Source organism: Oncorhynchus nerka, linkage group LG7, assembly GCF_034236695.1.
Source record: "Oncorhynchus nerka isolate Pitt River linkage group LG7, Oner_Uvic_2.0, whole genome shotgun sequence".
NCBI classification, from domain to species: Eukaryota; Metazoa; Chordata; class Actinopteri; order Salmoniformes; family Salmonidae; genus Oncorhynchus; species Oncorhynchus nerka.
The window spans coordinates 8005372-8020371 of NC_088402.1; the positions used below are offsets into that span (position 1 = coordinate 8005372).

At 43.8% G+C, this 15000-nt stretch overlaps 1 protein-coding gene across 5 annotated transcripts in view; it reads right to left on the reverse strand.

Moving 5' to 3' along the window:
- LOC115124700 (CYFIP-related Rac1 interactor A-like) overlaps window positions 1-15000 on the reverse strand; it is a 103792-nt gene that overhangs the window by 6808 nt on the left and 81984 nt on the right. For all 5 annotated transcript variants that reach the window (XM_065020143.1, XM_065020142.1, XM_065020141.1 and 2 more), the window contains 4 exons: window positions 5544-5680; window positions 4544-4621; window positions 3863-3979; window positions 5-84 (listed from right to left, as the gene is read on the reverse strand). In XM_065020143.1, the coding sequence (XP_064876215.1) occupies window positions 5-84; window positions 3863-3979; window positions 4544-4621; window positions 5544-5680 (412 nt within the window). The remainder of the gene's footprint in view (window positions 1-4; window positions 85-3862; window positions 3980-4543; window positions 4622-5543; window positions 5681-15000) is intronic.

Sequence of the window (15000 nt, forward strand, 5' to 3'; positions counted from 1 at the left end):
TCACGGGGTCTCCAGCATGACGCGACACACACAGGCCATGGTGCTCAGGCAGTCTGTGGTGTCTTCAATGGGTAAGGTCTTATTCTGTAACACAGACAGCAGGGGGAGACAGAGAGTAAAACCAGCACTGGCCCCTGGGGGGAGACAGAGAGTAAATACCTGCAATGGCCCCTGGGGGGAGACAGAGAGCAGGGGGAGACAGAGAGTAGGGGGAGACAGAGAGTAAATACCAGCACTGGCCCGTGGGGGGAGACAGAGAGTAGGGGGAGACAGAGAGTAAATACCAGCACTGGTCCCTGGGGGGAGACAGAGAGTAGGGGGAGACAGAGAGTAAATACCAGCACTGGTCCCTGGGGGGAGACAGAGAGTAGGGGGAGACAGAGAGTAAATACCAGCACTGGCCCCTGGGGAGAGACAGAGAGTAAATACCAGCATTGGTCCCTGGGGGGAGACAGACAGTAAATACCAGCATTGGTCCCTGGGGGGAGACAGAGAGTAAATACCTACTCTGGCCCCTGGGGGGAGACAGAGAGTAGGGGGAGACAGAGAGTAAATACCAGCACTGGCCCCTGGGGGGAGACAGAGAGTAGGGGGAGACAGAGAGTAAATACCAGCACTGGTCCCTGGGGGGAGACAGAGAGCAGGGGGAGACAGAGAGTAAATACCAGCACTGGTCCCTGGGGGGAGACAGAGAGTAGGGGGAGACAGAGAGTAAATACCAGCACTGACCCCTGGGGGGAGACAGAGTAAATACCAGCACCTGCCCCTGGGGTAAGACAGGCCCTAATCTCTGGCTTTCACATGACTAGGATATAGAAATATGCATCTCCAGAGGGTGGTGCGGTTTGCACAATGTATAACCGGGGGCAAACTACCTGTCCTCCAAGACACCGACAACTACCGATATCACAAAAAGGCCAAAAAGGTAATCAAGGATTACATCCAACCAAGCCACCATCCAGAAGGCGAGGTCAGTACAGGTGCATCAATGCCGGGACCGAGAGACTGAGGAACAACTTCTATCTCAAGGACATCAGACTGTTTTTTAAAATAAAACTAGGCGTCCCGTTAATGGGACAGTTGTAAATAATGCAGTGCCTTGATCGCAGATTTTAGAGAAACAACAAATGTCGGTACATTTAAGTGTCTCATATCGGCTGAAAGCTCAAATGTTTGTTAATATAACAGAACTGTCCAATTTACAGTAGCTATTACTGGGGGAAAAAATTCCATGCTATTGTTTGAGGAGAGCTCCTAACCACAAAACACTTTTTTCACCGCGATAGGTTTGATAAATTCACCTCTGATGGTGAAATTTGTTCTTACATTCTGAAATCTTGCTCTGATTTATCATCCAAAGGGTCCCAGAGATAACATGAAGTGTCGTTTTGTTAGATAAAATCCTTTATCATATCTATAAAAAGGTCCATATAGCATGCACAATTGATTTTGTATTTCCACTCGTTCAATTTGCAAATAAAGGAATCTGTGAAAATCTAACCCTAAATGTTGTTTTCAACCAGTCAAATCACATTCGTATGTATTCCTCAGAGATCCTAGAACGTAACCAGACTTCATAATATCATTATAGGTGTAGTATATCCTATAGGACACTATATCAGAGATCGTAGAAGGTTACCAGACTTCACTATATCATTAGGGGTGTAGTATATCCTATAGGACACCATATCAGAGATCCTAGAACGTAACCAGACTTCACTATATCATTAGGGGTGTAGTATATCCAATAGGACACCAGATCAGAGATCCTAGAACGTAACCAGACTTCACTATATCATTAGGGGTGTAGTATATCCTATAGGACACCAAATTTGGTCAGAGAGCGATTCCTTCGTGGCACACCGATGACACGGGCAGTCTTCACTTGATCGACTGCAACTTTGTCAAATAAGCACCAATCGGGGTCAAAAAAAGCTATGTAGATAGCCAATGAGCTGGGCGTCATGGAAACCCCATATCTGTCGCAACGTGTCACTGCTAACCTTGTGCGACAGCAATCCTTGTCTATTTGGACAAAAATTATACGAATATGGAGAGTTATGAAGGTATGAAAACATGGTGTTTTACAAATGTTGAACATATAATATGGCTACTAATAGTCAAAGTATTTACAGATTTGACGATATTCTTGAAGAAAAATGTAACGTGAATGTCTTCTTCACGTTTTGCCCAAATCTCCATGGGTGACTTCACACTAAATGTCATGTAGTTCGCTCGTACTTTGAGTTATCCGTCTGAAACTTTGCACATACACTGCTGCCATCTTGTGGACACCATCGGAATTACAACCAGAGTGATGGCTAGAGCTGGGACCCTCCTACATTCAATTCACCCTTCCACAAACTTCAAAGAGTTTCGTTTCAAATGGTACTAAGAATATGCATATCCTTGCTTCAGGTCCTGAGCTACAGGCAGTTAGATTTGGATACGTCATTTTAGGCTGAAAATTGAAAAAAATTGTACAATCTTTATGTTACCATTGTCTAATATACATTTGTTGTGTTTATTTTTTGTCTACTAATAATTGCTTCAGTGTTGTTGAGTCCAACTGTTATTTCATTCTGATTTATAATCACATTATAGTTGAACACTAACAAGTTTTAAGAACAATATTATTACTTACAATGATGGTCTACCGGGGAAGAGAGGGTTAACTGCCTTGTTCAGGGGCAGAACAACAGATCTTTACCTTGTCAATTCAGGGATTGAATCCAGTAACCTTTCAGTTACTGGCCCAATGCTCTAACCACTAGGCTACAGGAGACCTCTATTAAACAGCCATCACTAACACAGAGAGGCTGCTGCCTACAAAGAGACTGGAAATAATTGACCACTTTAATAAATGGATCACTGGTCACTTTAATAATGCCACTTTAATAATGTTTACATATCTTGCATTAGTCATCTCATATGTACTGTATTTTATACCATCTATTGCATCTTCCCTGTGCCACTCTGTCATTGCTCATCCATATATTTATATGTATATATTCTGAGTCCATTCCTTTACTTAGATTTGTGTGTATAAGGTAGTTGTTGTGGAATTGTTAGATTACATGTTAGATATTACTGCACTGCAGGAACTAGAAGCACAAGCATTTCGTTACGCTCGCAAAACAACATCTGCTAATCATGTGTATGTGAACAATAAAATGCGATTTGACTTGATTTGGTCACATACACCTTAAAAAACAATGGAGGGACGTGGAGAAGAAAACCAGTCAGTATCCACCATTCACCTCATGCAGCGGGACACGTAGAGTTGATCAGGAAGATTGAGGCCTGTGGAATGTTGTGCCACTCCTCTACAATGGCTGTGTGAAGTTGCTGGATATCGGCAAGAAACTGGAACACACTGTAGTACACATCGATCCAGAGCATCCCAAACATGCTCAATGGCTGATATGTCTGGTGAGTATGCAGGCCATGGAAGAACTGGGACATTCTCAGCTTCCAGGATTTGTGTTCAGATCCTTGCGACGGGAAGCAGTACATTATGATGCTGAAAGGTGATGACGGCGGATGAATGGCACGGCAATGGGCCACAGGATGTCGTCAAGAGTGTGAAAAGCTGTCATCAAGGTGAAGGGTGGCTACTTTGAAGAATCTCAAATATAAAATATATTTTTGATTTGTGACTTGGGGTGCAGTGAGGCTAGTATCGGGTGATTTGGGGTGCAGTGAGGCTAGTATAGGGTAACTTGGGGTAGTAGTTATTAGAGGCTTGAGGTAGGTTCTTAATTTAGGGGGAAGGAGCTGACGCTAGTTAAGAGCTAGAGGGAGGGGAGGGACGGAGGAAGGGACTAAAACTAGGGGACAGGGGTCATGACCTCTGACTGACCTCTGACACAAACTTGGTGGTGGCATTACTCAGGGTCTTCAGCATGGGTGTGGCCTCGGCGTAGAACAGAGACATCCGATTGGCCATCTCGTTGTTCACCTCGTTCTCCGCCTCCAACTGCAGCAGAGAGAGATGGTTGGAACACGAAAACATTTAAATGTGTGGCACACGATTCCTCTTTAATTGTTGTGTATTGCACGTCATCTAGCGTGACATTGTTGGATGCTTTTCCTGCCTGCAATTACATTTCACATTTACATTTTTGTCATTTATCAGACGTTATTATCCAGAGCGACTTACATTCATCTTAAGATAGCTAGGTGGGACAACCACATATCCCAGTCATAGTAAGCAACATTTTCTTTAACAAAGCAGCCATCAGAAAAGTCAGAGTTAGCAAGGTTGGAAAATAATCAAGTGTGAGTGTCAGTTCAATTCATTCAACATCTACACAAAGAGAAAAAAACAGTACTATGTGATGACCAGTAGCTTTTTTTTGTTGTTAACAGTTGGTAATGAGCACTGTTACCATAGCAACCGTCTGACAGTTTAGCCAAGCGATCCTGGTTACAGAACCAATGTAGCACAGGCCGACATGGCCTTACCTGCTGGTTGTTCAGCCTGTTTCTACTGATAGTCTTACCTGCTGGTTGTTCAGCCTGTTTCTACTGATGATCGTACCTGCTGGTTGTTCAGCCTGTTTCTACTGATGGTTCTCCTGTAGTAGCTGAAGTCATTCTGAATGGCTGGGTTTGTCATCTAGAGAGAGAGAGGGTTAGGGTTAGGGTTAGGGTTAGACTGGGGTGAAGGTTCACCTTCCAACGGGAAAACGACCCTACGCACACAGCCAAGACAATGCAGGAGTGGCTTCGAGACAAGTATCCTTGTGTGACCCAGCCAGAGTCTGGACTTGATCCCAATGGAACATCTCTGGAGACGTGAAAATGTCTGTGCAGCGACGCTTCCCATCTAACCTGACAGACCTGGAGAGGATCTGCAGAGAAGAATGGGAGAAACTCCCCAAATACAGGGGTGCCAAGCTTGTAGCATCATACTCAAGAAGACTCAAGGCTGTAATCGCTGCCAAAGGTGCTTCAACAAAGTACTGAGTAAAGGGCGTGAATGCTTAAGTAAATCAGTGTATTTTATTTTTTTAATTTTTAATTTTTTCCCTTGTCATTATGGGGTATTGTGATGTCATTATGGGGTATTGTGATGTCATTATGGGGTATTGTGTGTAGATTGATGAGGGGAAAAAAACTGTAATAGATTTTAGACTGTAATGTAACAAAATGTGGAAAAAGTCAAGTGGTCTGAATACTTTCCAAAGGCTCTGTATCAAATAAATGCTAACCTGCTAGCTCAGTGGCTAGATGTCAAGATCAAGCTTCATGGTTACAGCAGAGACATTCAGTCCCCTATTGGATCAAGTTCTCTGTTGCCCAAAAAAATCGGTGCGTCCCCCCAAAAGATAAATACAAATAGCACCCCTTGTATGCACATTGGGTAACACCATGTACTCCGGTATGGTTCAGAAACGGTATGACGGTATGTTCTGGATACCACCCAACCCTACTATGTAATGATATAAAGGAAAGCAACCCCCATCTCTCCTGGACAGACTATGGATACATAAATGGTACCTCATTCCCTTCCTCATTCCCTTTCTCCTCCTTCTCACCTTTAGTTCGTCGAAGCTGAGGGTAAAGTGGAGTATCTCAGCGAACTGTTTGGCCAGGGCCTGTTCTCTCTCCAGGTGCTGCATGGGAGCGTAGGGAGGGCTCGTCAGCGCCTCCAACAGGCTACGCAGGGCATTCTCTACATAGACACATAATAATGTACATTACATTAGTACCGAACAAATTAATTCATTAAGTTTTATTTGTTACAAATCGCCACTTGGTCACCCATCCATTATGGGATTAATGAATTAATAAACACAATAAACCAACATGACAATAATTCACTGTGATATTTATTCTGGTGTTTTGTGCAGTGCACATCGCATAAACAGTGACAAAGAATCAATACATAATATTACAAATATATATATATGTATACAATATATATATATATATATATATTAAAATGTAATACATCAATATGGAATATTTAAATATATATATGTATATGCTGTATATACTGTGTATATATAGATATATACTGTATATATATATATATGTAAAAAAATGTAAATCAGTACATAATACTAAATAAGGTTATCCAAGCAATAATTATATCCACTATAACTATGAAACAACACATCTTGAGTCATGTAGTAACCAAACAAGTATTTAATAAATCAAAATATATTTTATATTTGAGATTCTTCAAAGCAGCCACCCTTTGCCTTGATGACAGCTTTGCTCACTCTGGGCATTCTCTCAACCAGCTTCATGAGGTAGTCACCTGGAATGATTCCATATGTGTCATTCCATAGTTTTGATGTCTTCACTGTTATTCTACAACGTAGAAAATAGTAAAATAAAGAATGAGTAGGTCTGTCCAAAAATGTTGACTGGTACTGTATATATATATACACACACTTGCATACGCACACATTGTGATATTGTTTATTGAGCATGTTGTGTTGTGGATATTTGGTGGTGAAGGGATGTTATATGATGGACTGTTTTATCTTTAGCTCATTCAGTACAAACACAGTTCACTGTTTTAATCTGTTGTTTTATATGTAATGTGGGTGCTTTGGCGTGTTTTGGACCACAGAAAGAGTAGCTGCTGTCTTGGTAACAGCTAATGGGGATCCCTAATAAACCCCAGAAAGAGTAGCTGCTGTCTTGGTAACAGCTAATGGGGATCCATAATAAACCCCAGGAAGAGTAGCTGCTGTCTTGGTAACAGCTAATGGGGATCCATAATAAACCCCAGAAAGAGTAGCTGCTGTCTTGGTAACAGCTAATGGGGATCCCTAATAAACCCCAGAAAGAGTAGCTGCTGTCTTGGTAACAGCTAATGGGGATCCATAATAAACCCCAGGAAGAGTAGCTGCTGTCTTGGTAACAGCTAATGGGGATCCATAATAAACCCCAGGAAGAGTAGCTGCTGTCTTGGTAACAGCTAATGGGGATCCATAATAAACCCCAGAAAGAGTAGCTGCTGTCTTGGTAACAGCTAATGGGGATCCATAATAAACCCCAGGAAGAGTAGCTGCTGTCTTGGTAACAGCTAATGGGGATCCATAATAAACCCCAGGAAGAGTAGCTGCTGTCTTGGTAACAGCTAATGGGGATCCCTAATAAACCCCAGAAAGAGTAGCTGCTGTCTTGGTAACAGCTAATGGGGATCCATAATAAACCCCAGAAAGAGTAGCTGCTGTCTTGGTAACAGCTAATGGGGATCCATAATAAACCCCAGAAAGAGTAGCTGCTGTCTTGGTAACAGCTAATGGGGATCCATAATAAACCCCAGAAAGAGTAGCTGCTGTCTTGGTAACAGCTAATGGGGATCCCTAATAAACCCCAGGAAGAGTAGCTGCTGTCTTGGTAACAGCTAATGGGGATCCATAATAAACCCCAGAAAGAGTAGCTGCTGTCTTGGTAACAGCTAATGGGGATCCATAATAAACCCCAGAAAGAGTAGCTGCTGTCTTGGTAACAGCTAATGGGGATCCATAATAAACCCCAGGAAGAGTAGCTGCTGTCTTGGTAACAGCTAATGGGGATCCATAATAAACCCCAGGAAGAGTAGCTGCTGTCTTGGTAACAGCTAATGGGGATCCATAATAAACCCCAGGAAGAGTAGCTGCTGTCTTGGTAACAGCTAATGGGGATCCATAATAAACCCCAGAAAGAGTAGCTGCTGTCTTGGTAACAGCTAATGGGGATCCCTAATAAACCCCAGGAAGAGTAGCTGCTGTCTTGGTAACAGCTAATGGGGATCCATAATAAACCCCAGAAAGAGTAGCTGCTGTCTTGGTAACAGCTAATGGGGATCCATAATAAACCCCAGGAAGAGTAGCTGCTGTCTTGGTAACAGCTAATGGGGATCCATAATAAACCCCAGGAAGAGTAGCTGCTGTCTTGGTAACAGCTAATGGGGATCCCTAATAAACCCCAGGAAGAGTAGCTGCTGTCTTGGTAACACTAAGATCCTAATAAAACCCCAGGAAGAGTAGCTGCTGTCTTGGTAACAGCTAATGGGGATCCATAATAAACCCCAGGAAGAGTAGCTGCTGTCTTGGTAACAGCTAATGGGGATCCATAATAAACCCCAGGAAGAGTAGCTGCTGTCTTGGTAACAGCTAATGGGGATCCATAATAAACCCCAGAAAGAGTAGCTGCTGTCTTGGTAACAGCTAATGGGGATCCATAATAAACCCCAGGAAGAGTAGCTGCTGTCTTGGTAACAGCTAATGGGGATCCATAATAAACCCCAGGAAACCCCAGGAAGAGTAGAGTAGCTGCTGTCTTGGTAACAGCTAATGGGGATCCATAATAAACCCCAGGAAGAGTAGCTGCTGTCTTGGTAACAGCTAATGGGGATCCATAATAAACCCCAGGAAGAGTAGCTGCTGTCTTGGTAACAGCTAATGGGGATCCATAATAAACCCCAGGAAGAGTAGCTGCTGTCTTGGTAACAGCTAATGGGGATCCATAATAAACCCCAGGAAGAGTAGCTGCTGTCTTGGTAACAGCTAATGGGGATCCATAATAAACCCCAGAAAGAGTAGCTGCTGTCTTGGTAACAGCTAATGGGGATCCATAATAAACCCCAGGAAGAGTAGCTGCTGTCTTGGTAACAGCTAATGGGGATCCATAATAAACCCCAGAAAGAGTAGCTGCTGTCTTGGTAACAGCTAATGGGGATCCATAATAAACCCCAGGAAGAGTAGCTGCTGTCTTGGTAACAGCTAATGGGGATCCATAATAAACCACAGGAAGAGTAGCTGCTGTCTTGGTAACAGCTAATGGGGATCCATAATAAACCCCAGGAAGAGTAGCTGCTGTCTTGGTAACAGCTAATGGGGATCCATAATAAACCCCAGAAAGAGTAGCTGCTGTCTTGGTAACAGCTAATGGGGATCCATAATAAACCCCAGGAAGAGTAGCTGCTGTCTTGGTAACAGCTAATGGGGATCCATAATAAACCCCAGGAAGAGTAGCTGCTGTCTTGGTAACAGCTAATGGGGATCCATAATAAACCCCAGGAAGAGTAGCTGCTGTCTTGGTAACAGCTAATGGGGATCCATAATAAACCCCAGGAAGAGTAGCTGCTGTCTTGGTAACAGCTAATGGGGATCCATAATAAACCCCAGAAAGAGTAGCTGCTGTCTTGGTAACAGCTAATGGGGATCCATAATAAACCCCAGGAAGAGTAGCTGCTGTCTTGGTAACAGCTAATGGGGATCCATAATAAACCCCAGGAAGAGTAGCTGCTGTCTTGGTAACAGCTAATGGGGATCCATAATAAACCCCAGAAAGAGTAGCTGCTGTCTTGGTAACAGCTAATGGGGATCCATAATAAACCCCAGGAAGAGTAGCTGCTGTCTTGGTAACAGCTAATGGGGATCCATAATAAACCCCAGGAAGAGTAGCTGCTGTCTTGGTAACAGCTAATGGGGATCCATAATAAACCCCAGGAAGAGTAGCTGCTGTCTTGGTAACAGCTAATGGGGATCCATAATAAACCCCAGGAAGAGTAGCTGCTGTCTTGGTAACAGCTAATGGGGATCCCTAATAAACCCCAGGAAGAGTAGCTGCTGTCTTGGTAACAGCTAATGGGGATCCCTAATAAACCCCAGGGGATCCCTAATAAACCCCAGGAAGAGTAGCTGCTGTCTTGGTAACAGCTAATGGGGATCCATAATAAACCCCAGGAAGAGTAGCTGCTGTCTTGGTAACAGCTAATGGGGATCCATAATAAACCCCAGGAAGAGTAGCTGCTGTCTTGGTAACAGCTAATGGGGATCCATAATAAACCCCAGGAAGAGTAGCTGCTGTCTTGGTAACAGCTAATGGGGATCCATAATAAACCCCAGGAAGAGTAGCTGCTGTCTTGGTAACAGCTAATGGGGATCCATAATAAACCCCAGCTAATGGGGATCCATAATAAACCCCAGGAAGAGTAGCTGCTGTCTTGGTAACAGCTAATGGGGATCCATAATAAACCCCAGGAAGAGTAGCTGCTGTCTTGGTAACAGCTAATGGGGATCCTAATAAACCCCAGGAAGGTAGCTGCTGTCTTGGTCCCTAATAAACCCCAGAAAGAGTAGCTGCTGTCTTGGTAACAGCTAATGGGGATCCATAATAAATAAACCCCAGAAAGAGTAGCTGCTGTCTTGGTAACAGCTAATGGGGATCCATAATAAACCCCAGGAAGAGTAGCTGCTGTCTTGGTAACAGCTAATGGGGATCCATAATAAACCCCAGGAAGAGTAGCTGCTGTCTTGGTAACAGCTAATGGGGATCCATAATAAACCCCAGAAAGAGTAGCTGCTGTCTTGGTAACAGCTAATGGGGATCCATAATAAACCCCAGGAAGAGTAGCTGCTGTCTTGGTAACAGCTAATGGGGATCCCTAATAAACCCCAGGAAGAGTAGCTGCTGTCTTGGTAACAGCTAATGGGGATCCATAATAAACCCCAGGAAGAGTAGCTGCTGTCTTGGTAACAGCTAATGGGGATCCATAATAAACCCCAGGAAGAGTAGCTGCTGTCTTGGTAACAGCTAATGGGGATCCCTAATAAACCCCAGAAAGAGTAGCTGCTGTCTTGGTAACAGCTAATGGGGATCCATAATAAACCCCAGAAAGAGTAGCTGCTGTCTTGGTAACAGCTAATGGGGATCCATAATAAACCCCAGGAAGAGTAGCTGCTGTCTTGGTAACAGCTAATGGGGATCCATAATAAACCCCAGAAAGAGTAGCTGCTGTCTTGGTAACAGCTAATGGGGATCCATAATAAACCCCAGGAAGAGTAGCTGCTGTCTTGGTAACAGCTAATGGGGATCCATAATAAACCCCAGGAAGAGTAGCTGCTGTCTTGGTAACAGCTAATGGGGATCCATAATAAACCCCAGGAAGAGTAGCTGCTGTCTTGGTAACAGCTAATGGGGATCCATAATAAACCCCAGGAAGAGTAGCTGCTGTCTTGGTAACAGCTAATGGGGATCCATAATAAACCCCAGAAAGAGTAGCTGCTGTCTTGGTAACAGCTAATGGGGATCCATAATAAACCCCAGGAAGAGTAGCTGCTGTCTTGGTAACAGCTAATGGGGATCCATAATAAATACAAATACGAATACCGATCAATAAATACAGAAAGATGAAACGGCATTTGATCCCAGTTTGGCACGACGAGAAGACGTACACAATCTGTACAACTATGTGTCATTGGCTGTATAGGACTTGAATATTTTTTTTACTGAATTAAAGGTAGCCATTTTTTTATTTTTTTATACTATGCTTTATGTCAAATGTATTTCGCAAACCGAAGAAATAAACAACGGACAAAAAAAAAAACAGTTTCAGTTCCTCCTCATCACTCAGTCACATAATGCCAAGGTTTATCTGGTGTGCTTTCTGGAATTAAAATCAAGCGTATATCGTGATAGAAAGGACAATAGAGGATCAAATTCATTTAATTCACTATTTCTTTTGAGGTCACAATAGGTACATAGTATTTCCACTTCCATTTAACCACAATACTGACCTGTTTCAATACGCAGAGGCAATATCCCTGATCTGACCTGTTTCAATACACAGAGACAATATCCCTGATCTGACCTGTTTCAATACACAGAGACAATATCCCTGATCTGACCTGTTTCAATACACAGAGACAATATCCCTGATCTGACCTGTTTCAATACACAGAGACAATATCCCTGATCTGACCTGTTTCAATAGACAGAGACAATATCCCTGATCTGACCTGTTTCAATACGCAGAGACAATATCCCTGATCTGACCTGTTTCAATACACAGAGGCAATATCCCTGATCTGACCTGTTTCAATACGCAGAGACAATATCCCCGATCTGACCTGTTTCAATACACAGAGACAATATCCCTGATCTGACCTGTTTCAATGCGCAGAGACAATATCCCTGATCTGACCTGTTTCAATACGCAGAGACAATATCCCTGATCTGACCGGTTTCAATACGCAGAGGCAATATCCCTGATCTGACCTGTTTCAATACACAGAGGCAATATCCCTGATCTGACCTGTTTCAATACACGGAGGCAATATCCCTGATCTTACCCTGTTCTCAATCTCCTCCACATATTTATTTTCATATTGCAACATCAGTTGTTTTTTAGTAGAGTCCATGTTTTCCTCTATTTGGTTCCGTACAACTGTTCCCAGTCAGGCTGTTGGTAAAGGTTAGATATTTCAGTTGCCCAGGCGGCCCCTATGGAGAGATCCAATTGAAAAACGTTGCTGGAAATTCGGGCAATTGGCATATCCAACAGTCTATTCCAAAGTCTATTCACCTTACAGGGTACCCAGCCCGTGTCCCCAGTTATTGTCATACAGGCCTTCCATCTCACCTCACAGGGTACCCAGCCCGTGTCCCCAGTTATTGTCATACAGGCCTTCCGTCTCACCTCACAGGGTACCCAGCCCGTGCCTCCAGTTATTGTCATACAGGCCTTCCATCTCACCTTACAGGGTACCCAGCCCGTGTCCCCAGTTATTGTCATACAGGCCTTCCATCTCACCTCACAGGGTACCCAGCCCGTGTCTCCAGTTATTGTCATACAGGCCTTCCATCTCACCTCACAGGGTACCCAGCCCGTGTCCCCAGTTATTGTCATACAGGCCTTCCGTCTCACCTCACAGGGTACCCAGCCCGTGTCTCCAGTTATTGTCATACAGGCCTTCCGTCTCACCTCACAGGGTACCCAGCCCGTGTCCCCAGTTATTGTCATACAGGCCTTACAGGCCTCCGTCTCACCTCACAGGGTACCCAGCCCGTGTCCCCAGTTATTGTCATACAGGCCTTCCGTCTCACCTCACAGGGTACCCAGCCCGTGTCTCCAGTTATTGTCATACAGGCCTTCCATCTCACCTCACAGGGTACCCAGCCCGTGTCCCCAGTTATTGTCATACAGGCCTTCCGTCTCACCTCACAGGGTACCCAGCCCGTGTCCCCAGTTATTGTCATACAGGCCTTCCGTCTCACCTCACAGGGTACCCAGCCCGTGTCTCCAGTTATTGTCATACAGGCCTTCCGTCTCACCTCACAGGGTACCCAGCCCGTGTCCCCAGTTATTGTCATACAGGCCTTCCATCTCACCTCACAGGGTATCCAGCCCGTGTCCCCAGTTATTGTCATACAGGCCTTCCATCTCACCTCACAGGGTACCCAGCCCCTGTCCCTAGTTATTGTCATACAGGCCTTCCATCTCACCTCACAGGGTACCCAGCCCGTGTCCCCAGTTATTGTCATACAGGCCTTCCGTCTCACCTCACAGGGTACCCAGCCCGTGTCCCCAGTTATTGTCATACAGGCCTTCCGTCTCACCTCACAGGGTACCCAGCCCGTGTCTCCAGTTATTGTCATACAGGCCTTCCGTCTCACCTCACAGGGTACCCAGCCCGTGTCCCCAGTTATTGTCATACAGGCCTTCCATCTCACCTCACAGGGTATCCAGCCCGTGTCCCCAGTTATTGTCATACAGGCCTTCCATCTCACCTCACAGGGTACCCAGCCCCTGTCCCTAGTTATTGTCATACAGGCCTTCCATCTCACCTCACAGGGTACCCAGCCCGTGTCCCTAGTTATTGTCATACAGGCCTTCCATCTCACCTCACAGGGTACCCAGCCCATGTCCCCAGTTATTGCCAGTATATGTGCAAACCTGTGGACACCTTAAAAAAATAACATACTGCTCTGTTGTGGATGTGTTCATTTTTTGAGAACCTATCACCTCACACTCCCACTGAATACTCCAGGAACGGACAATTGAAGTCAGAAGTTTATATACACCTTTAGCCAAATACATTTAAACTCAGTTTTTCACAATTCCTGACATTTAATCCTAGTAAAAACTCCCTGTTTTAGGTCAGTTATTCATGTAAAAAATGTATCACTGGCCACTTTAAACAATGCCACTTAATATAATGTTTACATACCCTACATTACTCATCTCATATGTATATACTGTATTCTATGCCATCTACTGCATCTTGCCATCTTTATGTAATACATGTATCACTAGCCACTTTAAACAATGCCACTTTTATGTTTACATACCCTACATTACCAATCTCATATGTATATACTGTACTCGATACCATCTACTGCATCTTGCCTATGCCGTTCTGTACCATCACTCATTCATATATCTTTATGTACATATTCTTTATCCCTTTACACTTGTGTGTATAAGGTAATAGTTTTGGAATTGTTAGGTTAGATTACTCGTTGGTTATTACTGCATTGTCGGAACTAGAAGCACAAGCATTTCGCTACACTCGCATTAACATCTGCTAACCATGTGTATGTGACCAATACATTAACATCTGCTAACCATGTGTATGTGACCAATACATTAACATCTGCTAACCATGTGTATGTGACCAATACATTAACATCTGCTAACCATGTGTATGTGACCAATACATTAGATTTGATTTGAATTGAGTTAGGATCACCACTATATTTCAAGAGTGTGAAATGTCAGAATAATAGTAGAGATAATGATTTAGTTCAGCTTTTATTTCTTTCATCACATTCCCAGTGGGTCAGAAGTTTACATACACTCAATTAGTATTTGGTAGCATTGCCTTTAAATTGTTTAACTTGGGTCAAATGTTTCAGGTAACCTTCTATAAGCTTCCCATAATGAGTTGGGTGAATTTTGGCCCATTCCTCCTGACAGAGCTGGTGTAACGGAGTCAGGTTTGTAGGCCTCCTTGCTCGCACACGCTTTTTTAGTTCTGCACAAACATCTTCTGTAGGATTGAGGTCTACTATTGTTTGTACAGATGAACGTGGTACCTTCAGGTGTTTGGAAATTGTTCCCAAGAATGAACCAGACTTGTGGAGGTCTACAATTGTTTTTCTGAGGTCTTGGCTGATTTCTTTTGATTTTCCCATGATGTCAAGCAAAGAGGCACTGAGTTTGAAGGTAGGCCTTGAAATACATCCACAGGTTCACCTCCTATT